General features: G+C 39.3%; 1 protein-coding gene across 6 annotated transcripts in view; it reads left to right on the forward strand.

Annotated features, from left to right (window-relative positions):
- Nucleotides 1–11,899, forward strand: part of ZMYND8 (zinc finger MYND-type containing 8) — a 48,062-nt gene extending 36,163 nt beyond the window's left edge. For 3 of the 6 annotated variants that reach the window (XM_018073907.3, XM_018073908.3, XM_018073909.3), the window contains exons 15-22: nt 297–671; nt 2,031–2,221; nt 3,126–3,206; nt 3,729–3,807; nt 5,327–5,566; nt 5,814–5,971; nt 7,358–7,447; nt 10,520–11,899. In XM_018073907.3, coding sequence (XP_017929396.1) covers nt 297–671; nt 2,031–2,221; nt 3,126–3,206; nt 3,729–3,807; nt 5,327–5,566; nt 5,814–5,971; nt 7,358–7,447; nt 10,520–10,621 — 1,316 coding nt within the window. In that variant the 3' untranslated portion in view covers nt 10,622–11,899. Of the gene's footprint in view, nt 1–296; nt 672–2,030; nt 2,222–3,125; nt 3,207–3,728; nt 3,808–5,326; nt 5,567–5,813; nt 5,972–6,263; nt 7,448–10,519 lie in introns of those variants that run through there. The other 3 variants (XR_001920840.3, XR_001920841.3, XM_018073910.3) reach the window with 3 other exon arrangements.
- The last annotated feature ends 798 nt before the right edge of the window (nt 11,900–12,697 follow it).

Consider the following 12,697-nt stretch of genomic DNA (forward strand, 5'->3'; position numbering starts at 1 on the left):
GGTAACCCAGAAACATCCTATCAAGTGCTAAACTCTCACATAAATTCAGAGGAGGTCAGACTGGTTTTTCTGGGTTTTGTACTTTTTGTTTTGCTTTGCTTAGTTACTGATGCACCTGAACTGCCACCACCTTCAGCTAGGCTGAAATGACTTTGCTTGTAGTGTATCAACGACTTTTGAGGAAATTAATTCCAAACCAGACTTTAAGGTATATATGGCTCTTCCAAAAAGAAGATGGAGAACCATGAATCAGATGTGTTTGTGAAAAGCTGGTGTAACATTTTATGTTTGTTTAGTTGTAGGTAAAACTCCACCCTCCTCCAGTGCAAGCACTCAACCTCTACCAGAAACTCCAGTCCTCACCCGTTCTGCAGCCCAGACCCCCCCAGCTGGTGTGACAGCAACCACGAGTGCTGCTTCCACTGCCAGTGCTCCTTCTGCAGCCACAGGGAGCCCTGTGAAAAAGCAGAGGCCTTTGCTGCCCAAGGAAACTGCCCCTGCTGTGCAGCGGGTGGTGTGGAATTCTTCCAATAAATTCCAGACATCTTCTCAGAAATGGCACATGCAGAAGGTACAGAGGCAGCAGCAACAGCAGCAGAGCCAGCAGGCTCAGTCACAGCAACCTCAGTCCTCTCAAGGGACGAGATACCAGACAAGACAAGCAGTTAAAGGTACACACTTTCTAACCCAATGTGCCTGTGGTGTCTTAATTCCCCAGCAGTGATCTCAGTGCTCCAAGGCTGCCCAACCAGGACTTCTTCCATATTAACAAAATCTCACAGTGTGGTTCTACTCTGATAAGTTACTTTAAAATACAGCAACTTACTCACCTGCTCTTTCTGGTGTGTATTTAGAGTCATGTCTCTCTTTTTTAATGAGAGAAAACTTGTGTGTGTGTCTGTGTAAATATTTTTTGCTATTCTTAGCCATCAGAGATTTGGAAGAGTGAACTGAATTAAATTCTGGACTGTAAGATAAAACCATTAACTGTTCCACTTGCATGTTTACCACTCAGTATGTACAAATTGCTTCCAGTTTTATCTGACAAGAAGCTGATCTGAATGGTTTTTCAGAGTATAATTTGACAACAATGAAATTACCCAGGCTCTGTTTGTCTTTGAAATCCCTGTTGTTTAACAAGACTTTGATGGTAGTTTACTGAACAAACAGCCCTGGAAATTTAGACTGTTTTCTCAACTGTTTTCTTACCACCCCTTTGCCTGAGGTTTCACTAATAGCAGGCACAGGGTAATACAAGCCCAGGCTGCTGTTGCTTCACTTCACAGAACAGCAACTTTATGTAAATTAGCTTCCCTTGTAATTTCAAGTTAATAAACTGAAATGTTTACTGCTGTGCCTGATGAATAGACGTTCTCCCCTCTGCTAAAACCACTGGCATGCTGGTGATTTCATAGAGAAGAGAGGTTTAGGTAATGGCTCACATACAGATGTTTATCAGAGGCTCATTTCTCTGGTCCCTTCTGTGCCTGCCATTTAAGCAGGGTTGAGGAAATGGTATCTTCCTACTTGCAGACTGCACAAATTTGATACAGAAAATATTCAGTGAGGAAAAAGAAATGTGAAACTTGGTGAAGTCTTATTTTTAATAGAATCATACTTTCATTCACACCTTAATAATATGGAAATGTTGAGGTCTGACTTATATGTGTGCTATTAGTAGGGAGTTTTCCAGATTGAGAAGTTAGGGAGGGGCTTCATAAGGAAGTGGGATAGAAAAGTCCCAAGATGGGAGGAATACAGAACTGAGGAAGACTTTTGCACTGGCCAGTCTGAAATCATAAGTTTCAAAGTTACATTTGCTTTATTACCTTCAAGCTTTGCAATTATGTACAAGTTCCGTGGCTGGGCACTGTATAATTAATCATTAGGTGGCACCACTGTATAAGTAATGCAAGTCTGCAATGGTTATGTGCACACAGTTAAGTTTGATATCCAAGTTAGAAGTTTGCCCGTTTATTTTCATAATTTCTTACGTGATTGATCCACTCAATGTTCTCTTTTTTTTTTAGCTGTGCAGCAAAAAGAGATCACCCAGAGCACTTCCACGTCCACTATAACCTTAGTCACAAGCACTCAGCCTATTTCTATGGTTACCAGTTCTGGATCTGCAAGTACACTTTCTTCCTCACTAAACACAGACCTGCCCATTGCAACAGCTTCAGCTGATGTGGCTGCAGATATTGCTAAATATACCAGCAAAGTAAGTTCCTCAGTAAGGCTTCCTTGAAATTTGATTTTGAAGTGAACTAATTCTGAAATAACTTTATTTTCAGGTTGTCATATGTTGCAAATTCATCCTACTAGGTAGGAACAGCCAGATTTTGGTGAGAGTGCAGAACCACATATTTAGACCTGTCTTAATGCTGCCATTCCAAGCCAGAGGGTGTGAGAGGGGCTTCAGCTGCTCAGGCACTTCAGACCCTCTCTTTCCCATGTTCTGCTGCTTCTTATTCATGTTACATTGTGGTTTGGAGCATTTTCTGTGTTTTCTCCTAAAGGTGTAGATGTTCCCCCAACATCATATTTACAGCAAACAGTATTTTGTCATCTGTGTTCAGCAGAACATAAAGAGAGTTGTACTTTTCTTTTAAAACACTGTATAACTTCATCAGTTGGTAACTTGTCATAAATGTATGTCCATGCATTAAAACAGACACTAAGTGTTAAAGAGAAGGGGTGGTGTAGTACTTGTGTCATGACAGTGACAGTGAGGGAAGAGACACTGGCTTTCCATATAGTCTCTTAGATCTTTAAATTAAAAAAAAATCAATGTGAATACTGTGTATTTTTACATTGCATTTCTTTCCCCAATTCATGGTTATATATTTTTTATTCATAAATTATATCAGTAGCAATTTCTTAGAAAAGTAGAAAGTCAAGCAGTTCACTGGTTTAGGATTAGAAATCAGAGTCCTGATCAAAAATATTGTGTTTTACCTTTTACATAGTCCTCTAAAAGTAGACCAGATAAATATATATATATATAAAGATAATACATTATTGATAGCAATATAAGCTCACATTAGAGTGGTTGAAAGGAAGTGAAAGTGGGAATCTATTAAAAATATATATCAAAGAATTATTTTTTTCCTTTTATCTTTCAGATGATGGATGCCATCAAAGGAACAATGACTGAAATATATAATGATCTCTCAAAAAATACTACTGGAAGTACAATAGCTGAGGTTAGTGTAACATTAAAAAAAAGTTTGCATTTTAACTTTTGAAAGTTGCAAATTAGTATTTTTATTTATAGATATAAATAAAAGTACCACATAACTATATCTACAAAATGTTATATATGGAGACTGGCAAGAGATCCTAATTTCTGTGATGTTTTAGAAGTGCTGATTAGAGTGGTAGAGAAAGACACTGAAAAAATACCAGATTCCAGTCAGAAATTTAAAACTTGGCAGTTTCAGAGGAAGCAAGAGCAAGTTTAATAGAAGTTCTTTTTGTTTTCAAACAATCCTGTGCTCTTCATGATAAGCAAATCTAACAGATAAATATTCAGAATACTTCAGACTTTTGTTTGGGGCTTATTATGGTCTTGTCCTCATGTTAATATGAAGGAACCTTGATATAAATGATGATCAGGCTCATTTTTTTGGGCATGGGTTTTTGTATAATTATTTGTATAATTATTATTATTGTGTAATTATTATACACCCTCTTTATCACTACTGACTTAAATTTTTAATGTTTAGATTCGGCGTTTGAGGATCGAGATAGAAAAACTTCAATGGCTACATCAACAGGAACTCTCAGAAATGAAGCATAACCTAGGTATGGAAATGACAGTCCAAAACAGTGTCAGGTTTTGTCCTACACAGAAAGTGGAAATGCTTGAACTATGTATTACCTTCATCACATGATGCTACAAATTGTTGACAGAACAGAAAACCATTTGTATTGTTCTGTGCTGATGTTAGTGCACACTTTTGGAGTCTGAACCCAAAGTGACTTTATCTGTGCATGAGCAGGAACAGCTGTTCAGCCCTCTGAGACAAATTCAGGCTAAGCTGTTGATGGGCAGAATGACTATTTTATGCATCAGTGGATAATCCCTCTTCTTGAGATATTGTATACTGGTTATTTTGTACTAATTCTCATAGGAACCAGATTCTCTTAATATAGCCAATTTATAGACTGTAGCTGGCATTTTTTTTCCTATCAGCTGTTGGTGTAAGGGCTTTATTTATTTAAAGTGAACAGACAACCCTGATTCAGTCTTGGTGCCAGACTGTCAGTGGAATGAGGTCAAAATGCTCCCTTAAACAGATAAAAGAATATTCCTTCTAGGAGGGGGATTTTCATCTCTACATTCACTCAGCCATATTGGCAGGAAATGAAACTCTGATTAAAATGTGATTCTTCTTAAATTATCTTTTTCAATGCACTGACAGTGGGAAGAAGGTTGCAGTTGTGTGATGAAGTCTCGTTTAACCTACACACAGTCCAAGCAGCCTTAGTGTCCTCATCCACTTTTAGAGTCTCCTTTTGCAGAGCACATCTGGAAGTGCATTAAGGGTTGATTAACTCCATACTCAGACTCGTGTCTCTGGTTCATTAGTAACATTTTGCTCTTTCAAATCAGGGTAGACCAGTTTTTCCACTGCTGCAGTCCAGTGATAACATTCTTCAGACTCACTTGGGTATGGCAACAACTCACCTGCTGTTCACAGAGCTGAATGTCTAAGTGTGCTCAGAAATAAAAGGAAAATTCTTGAAACACTTTGCCACCAGTCTGAAGCTACTGATTTAAGTAAAAAACTTTACTGGTGTTTGGAAAGTATGTCAACTGGAGAGTTTTTCAGAAGACTCCAAGATTCACCCTGAGTCCAGGTGGCTGGAACTGGAATGCTTTATTTGTATTTGCCTGCTTTCTTGAGGATTCTGTTAAGGCATTTCACTCCAAGTCTCCCACAGTGACTGAGATATCAATTTATAACTGCATCAGTAGTGGGTGGCTCTCAGAGCAATCCTGAAGTAAGGCTCAAATTTACCACTTTATTCATGTAGCCATGAGATTTTACATCTTTGTTGGTGTCCCTCTTGGAACTTTCACATCTTTTTGTAAAGAATCAAGATATAATGACCATATGAGACAGGAGAATAAATATAATTTTCTGAATATCGGAGCAGAACAAGTCCAGGCTTGTAAAGACAAAGTATGTTAGCAGCTGCATATTTTGATTATCAGTTGTAATTTCATGTTGTGTTTAAATTCATGAATATTACTGGTTTGCACCTTGCTGTTGTGGGGTGCAAAATGCAAACCCACCTTTCTCTGGATTTGGAGCAGAACTGACAATGGCTGAAATGCGTCAGAGCCTGGAGCAGGAACGAGATCGTTTGATTGCTGAGGTGAAGAAGCAGCTGGAACTGGAAAAGCAACAAGCAGTGGATGAAACCAAGAAGAAGCAGTGGTGTGCCAACTGCAAGAAAGAGGCCATCTTCTACTGCTGTTGGAATACCAGCTACTGTGACTACCCCTGCCAACAAGCTCACTGGCCTGAGCACATGAAATCGTGCACACAGTCAGGTAACGGTGCTCTGGGCTGCCTGTGTCCCACCTGAGGGGTTCTGGGCTGCCTGTGTCCCACCTGAGGGGTTTGGGTGGGTGGGTGGGTACACAGGGACCCTTTTCTTCATGTGCAGATGTGCCTGTGAGGAGGGACTGGACTGGTTCACAGGAGTTGTGGCTACTTTCTCTTTTTTCTGTGAGGAGGGACTGGACTGGTTCACAGGAGTTGTGGCTACTTTCTCTTTTTTTTCCCCCTTTATTTTAGCTACTGCGACACAGCAAGAAACAGATACTGAAATTAGCACAGAAACACTAAATAAATCATCCCAGCCCAGTTCAAGTGTGCAGTCTACACCCACAGAAACAGCCAGCACCCCTAAGGAAAAGGAAGGTTCAGCTGATAAAAGCAAAGAGAGTGTTACAGTGAGTATCATCACTTCAAACAAAAATAATGTGTAAGATTTCTCTGAAACCTCCCCCTGAAGGCTTCCCTGGATAAGCCAGGATTTTATGACCATTTGCATATTTCAAAGATTGTGTTTGGGGAATCATAGAGAGTTGTGGTTTTTATTCTTCGTCTTGTCAAAAAAAAAAAAAATCTCCTGTCCTCTGAGAACACCCTTTCCCCTTCACTTATTCCCAGTAAAACCTTGTGTTGGCTTGACTCATCCTTCCAGCCAAAGGGGACTGGACCTCTTTCTCTCTCTCTCTCCAGGATCCATCAGTGTAGCTTCTGGTCTGGATCTTTCGATACAAGTTGCCTTCTGATAAGCAATACTGACTGCAGCACTTCCAAGCCCTTCTTGCCTGGGGGTTCAGAGGCCAAGCTCAAGACCTGCATTCAAATCAACTTACTTTATCACCACAGACTGTCATTAGGGTACCACAATGTTCCATAACACTGATACAACAGTTCACCTGGATCTACGGTTAACGGAGCAGTTCCGAAATCCTCCATAGCATCTACTCTGATAGTATTCAGTAGGCAAGGATGGGCAAATGCTCTAATAAAAGGGACTTAACATTGCATATATAGAAAATGTTTATAGAGAAGATTCTGCTTTATAGGTAGGGCTTGACTATTAGCAATTTCGGCATCATTTTTTTTTTCTCCCCTTGCAAGATTTATTAAATGAAAAATTTTAGTGGGGAGGGGGGGCTGATCCTTCAAACCCTTACACGTGATCCTGCACATCAGTAGGAGCCTTGTTGTATTTTAAAATATTAAAGGCAAACTAATTTTGTAGTATTGTGATTCCAGCATGATGTCTCATTGAGATAGTCCTGTAGAATTGGGAAGCGTAGTAATCTAGAGAGCTGTGTTCATTTTTGCTACTGTCTGGTGTAAGATCTCTGGGCTTGACATGTCACCTAAGGGAGTAACTTGGGGAAACAGATTTGAAGAGGGGGAAAAAGGATGTGCTGTTCCACTTGAATACTTTGATGAAGTTGGTTAAACTCTGGCTCATTCAGTTGATGTTTGTATGCATTGTTCTGGTGGCACAAGCTTTATATTACTGGGGAAATAGGGAATGTGAGACCTAAAGCTTGCCAGGGAATATTCCAGTTATACAAATCTGGAATTTCACATAGGTGTTCTACCTGAAACATCATGCTGTATACATGGATCATGTTCACAATTTGAATTTTGTTTTATTAACAAAGAAGTAACCTGTGAATTCATTGAGATGCAGATTTTTGACACAAAGAAAACATCCAACATAAATTTCCTATCGTAGTAACAACAACTAGGTGGAATTTATGTAAAAGCTGAGGCTTCTACTGAGGTTGCCCGTGCTGTCTCTGCAGATAGCAACAGGTGTGACAAGCAACCAGCCTATAAAACTGGTCCAGGTACCACAGACCACCACCTATATTCCAACTACTCAACCCACAATTGTAAGTACAACATCATAATTTAAAGTCTGCAGCAGCGCCGTGCCTGGCACTAAAACTGCTCAGTATCTCTGGGGGGTTGTCTCTGTCTGCTCTTCTATCAAGGGATGAATTCACTGGTAGAGTCTCGACTTGCAGTGCAAAATGTCTTCTTTTGCTGTGCAACATTCCACCCCTTCATTCCATTCATGATTGCAAGGATCCAGAAGTTGTTAAGTCTAGTGAAGGCACTGAGGACAGGCAGATGCCATTTCACATTATTGGTTCATTTCATGTATATACTTGACCACAACATCAATGTAAATATATAGAATTCATTTTAAATATCTTTTAAATATCTTTTTGTCTATGGTATCCTAAAGAGATTTAATTATTTCTGAGCTATGCTTGATATTCCTGTGACATCTCAGTACCTATAAAAGAGAATATGCATTTGTCAGCAGTGTCTCTGCCATGGAGTCTTGCACATTAGTGTTACAGAATGATGAGAAATTGCATTGGAATCAGACCTTTTTTTTTTTCCCATCAAAGGCTTAAGGACAGCTGAATTCCCTAGTGTCAGTCAAAGGAGATGGGACAGAAGTAAGTTTGATTTTTGTATTTAATGCACCATAAGAGCCCGTTATTTCAGCTGGTTGTGCTCTGCAGGGCTCACATCAGTCAGTGTGGCCCCTGAGCTGGCACTGCCCTGGTCCCAGTGCTGCCTCAGGTGGGGTTCAGCAGGGGAGCCCACGTGTGGGTAACTTCAGTTCATTTCTGACTTCAATCAGATAATTTATAACAATAACTATGTACTGTTTTAACAGTGTACCCTAACCACACTGTGACTGGGAGGCCTGATGTGCTGTCCAAGTCCCTCTATCTTGTCTCTCTCCTTGTGCACCCCCCCACCAGCTGCAGGACACACCCGTGTGTGTGTCAGTGAATACACCACATGCACGAGGACAGAGAGTGTTTCACAGCCATCATATTCCACACAAACTTAGTGGGGATTGTGCTCTTAGTGGGGATCATCACATCCCACATTCCTCACAGCATTTTAACTCCACTCCCTTGGTCTCAACTGAGAGCACTGTGCACCTTTGCAGCATTGGCCCTGAGTTGCTTGGACTGAGTTACCATTAACAACAAGGTTTCATATGTGTTTAAAAATCCAACAGCAGACATCAAAGGCGTTAGGCTTTTTTTTTGTGAAGAGCTGTGAGGCTGTAAGATCCTAAGGTGGTTTTGTGTAATCAGAAAAATGGCAGTTACTTTCATAGGTTTTCTGTAACACAAAGTGTACTGAAGTTATGTAAAGCAGAATTGGAAGGTCTGAAAGGTTTCCAACTTTATTTGTGCATGTTTATAACTTTGTACACATTTGCATTAGTCTTGCACAGCTACAGACACCTCTGTATTCTAATGACTGCACGTGCAATTTAAATGATTTTAAACCCTAGTGCATGTTTAATATGTATGCAAAATGTACATATGTGTAAAACTGGCAGAGGTGGAAAATTTACCTCTCAGGGAATGATCTTAACACATTTAAGGAGTCTCGCACATTCCATATTCCGATCGTGCTAAGAACTGAAACTTAATTATTTTCATGTGTGTAAGTGTGTATATTTAAAAGGCGACTGTGGCAACCTTAATTTCCCCACCTCTAGTACTGACAGTGACTTACATAATGGCTTCTTTAGGGTTCAGTTTGCACTTTGTGTCCAACTAGGAATTCCTTCCTCTGAACAACTCCCAGTGTATCTTCTGGGTACCATTTCCATGGAACCCTGTACACGCATCTGAAATCATTACAAAATGGCAGTAATCTGGAATTCATTCAGAAAATTGGTTCCATGTTTGGTTTTGATTCTTCCTGCAGTTAAAATAATGTAAAAATATGAATCCATCATCTTTGCATTCCAGGGGATGGAACGAGTAGGCTTCTGGAAGGCACAGACTCTGTCTTTGTGGAATACTATTAAGACACTCGTGTGGTTTCTTGAATCAGTGTGGGGAAACATTGGGCTTCACTGAACTTGTATTTCTTCTTCCGTGTTCTCTATGGAATGTCACACTACCACTGGGGGAAGATCTGTGCATCCCTTTCAGGTTCCTCAAAGTCTCACTCCCTGTCTCTTCCACAAGATGTTGTGAACTGAAATGGATGCGTTTGTTTGATCACCAGTTGTGCATCACTGGAATTGTATTGGAAACATCCTTGCAGTTTGTATGGTAGAGACATTTCTAGACTTTTTCACGTTTTTGGAGGAAGGTTAAGATACAGACTTAAGGTTCAATAAATCCTTTTACAGATCTTCCAGAGTGATGTGACCTTGACCAGATTGTTTAACATTCTTGTGCCTTTGTCTCTGCATCTGTAGAATCAATTACCACCTATAGAGATGTCCTGAAACTCCATTTGTCGAGATGTATAAATCATGATCTGTATGATGGAAGTGAAAAGTTTATTCTATATTAATATTTTTACAGGGTGTGTAAGACAGTTCCCAGTAATGCTGATGTTTTTGCTATTGATTTGTGCAAAAGTTAACTTAAGTACTTTTTTTGTTCAGATGGATGTTCTTTGTTCTCTTCTGTGTAGACTGAATGCATGGGGGAAATAGTTCCTTTTGGGGAAAAAGATTTAAGTAATGTGTAACAAGAATATACTTATAAACAAGGGTATTTTTGTACTCCAGTTTGATTTGTCAAAAACTTTTTCAAATGACAAAGGATTTTCTTAGCCCTTTTTCCTCTTCCCATGTATTAGTTTGCAGAAAATACGTAACTGGATGTAATTCTGAGACCCTCACTCTCCAAGCACAGACAGTGTGTACAGTCCCTGTAGCACCTCCTGTCCCTGTAATTCTATAGCAGTAACGAGAACACACAAAAACTCTTGGCTATAGGGAAGTTAAAACACTACTTTGTCCCCTGGAACGAGGTAATACTGCGGTTATAAAGGTATTAGTTCCTGCACAAAATTGGCACTTGTTCTGGATTTCCCCTGGAAGATAAATCTCTATTTCTGTGGTCATGTTTATGTGACCTTTAACATAACAATCTGTTTCTCTTGGTTTTAATCCACAGACCATTCCTGTAGTGGTAAGTCCTTCTGCTGGGACAGTGGCAATGAGAACTGGAGTTCAGTATGTTCAGACCACAATGCCAGTCCAAGTACGAAGAGTCTAACTGCTAACAAGAAGTCCATACAATTGTTGGAATAAATAAGTCTAATAGAAATGTGAAAAATAAACACAGTTCTTTGGATTAACCTCAAAGGTTCAGACTTTAGCTTTGTGTATGTGTACAAAGCATTAATTACACTACATTAATGTAAAGCATTAGTGCTGGCTTAGAAAAGCTGAGGACAGGTAAGATCCATATTAAATCTATGCTTCTTTTGTAAATAATGTACAATTTGTGGATGTCATTAGAGTACCATCTCCTTTTTATATTTGTATTGACTTTAACTTATAAAGAGTGTTTGAAGTTGGAAAAGGAAGGTTTAAAACAGCCTTATCACAACCTAATGCTGAAAACTGGTCTTGGGAAACTGCAGTTATGCATCAAATAATACTAAGAATCTGAACATCTGTCTTTGCATTTGGATTGAAAAAAAATTCTGCACTTTGAAACTCTTGTAGGGTTTCTTTGAACAACCAAGTGATGAAGGATACCTTTTTTCAGTTGATTGCATCAGGCAAATTATGACATTTCCAATCTGTGGATCTGAAACACAAAGATTTACGTTGTTTTTTTTCATAATGACCAGACTAACAAAAATTTCATTTAGTCTAAGATCAGAAAAGTTGGAAAGCGTAACAGCAGCTGGTTGTAGAACGGTTTCTGATCACTGATATCGAAGACTGAGGAAAGTAAAATTTGTTCCTGTGCTTCTTATTTTTTCAAAATTCACCCAAAGGACTTTGAACAAGAATTAGGTGTGGAGAAAAACACGGATCAGGAAACACGGGCAAAGGACTTTTGATGCTGGGCCAGAGCATGTGTTATTTATATGATGGAATTTCTGTTTTTCTGTAAGCATGAAGCAGTGCAGTACGAGAGGAGCTCCCCCTGCAGATGCTGTCTGTTACACTGAGACTGTAGTCCCATTTTGTATGTTGTGTAAAACGAAAGCATTGAACAAAGCAAAGGTGATGTATGTATATGAGAAAATTAACTGTATGATATCATTCCAGTACATTCTGTTGTACATTTTAGTCATGTTGATTTCTCCCATTGTTTATATAAGAATGCGGTTTGTACAGTCTCCAGCTAGTCCCCAGATTAGAGGGAAAAAAGTATTAGAAGGAAAAAAAAAAAGGCAAGAACAGAATATTCATTAATTGCAGTTGTGTCAAAACTAGCCTAGCTGGCCTTATTTGTGAAGCATAATTGCTTTTAGCATATGGAAGTATTTTTTCACATTTTCTTTGTATAAAATTTGTATTAAACTTAAATATCTTTTTTGACAATTGTGTTTCTTTGTGACTAAGACAGGTGACACACACGATATGCTTTGGGTTTCTCCAATTTTTCAAGAAACTTCACAATTTTTTTATTAAACTGTTTTAGAAAAATGCTCTGTGTTCCTGGATTTCCAGTTTTGGTTCAATCTGGAGGAATGTTCACTTCTGCACAGTCTCCAGATCACAGGTAACTTCACTTACATTAGCATCTTCTGTCTCAGAACACCTGCCAAATTTGAGATAAAACAAAGCAGCGTTGACCTTCTGTAAATAAGAAGCCATTTATGTGTAAAACTCAGCAGGAGATGTTTTCTCTCAGTTTTAACAGCAGCAAAGGTCCATCACTTGTTGAGTAGCATTTCTTCCCTGGCTGGACTGGGGCTGGACTGATAACACGTCATTGTTGGGTGGATTTGTGGGTTAGAAATGGGGATTGTTGTAGCCCTCTCACAGGGCAGGAATTGGGCAAGACTTCTGTGTGTGTGTCTTAATTAGAAGAAACAGGGAGCTGTAAAAGAGCTGACTAAAATCTTACTAAGAATATTGTCTGAAGTTCCTACTCCTGTAGTTAACCTTGTTCCAGGCATTTGTGAAGCAGCCAAAGTTAATGTTCCCAGTGCTACTGTGTTTACAGAATGGCACAGATCTTGAAATGATGTTTTGGCCTCCCCTGTGGAATTTGGATGCTGGTATCACTGAAATGAGCCCTTGTGCAAGGAGGAAAAGGAAAGAGATGAACAAGACATAAATTGCTGTAGGAAACCCCACTGCTTTCTGACACCTCCCTATTTGTGAC

The sequence above is a fragment of the Manacus vitellinus genome, unplaced genomic scaffold (genome assembly GCF_001715985.3).
Source record: "Manacus vitellinus isolate BGI_N305 unplaced genomic scaffold, ASM171598v3 scaffold_26_pilon, whole genome shotgun sequence".
Taxonomy (NCBI): Eukaryota; Metazoa; Chordata; class Aves; order Passeriformes; family Pipridae; genus Manacus; species Manacus vitellinus.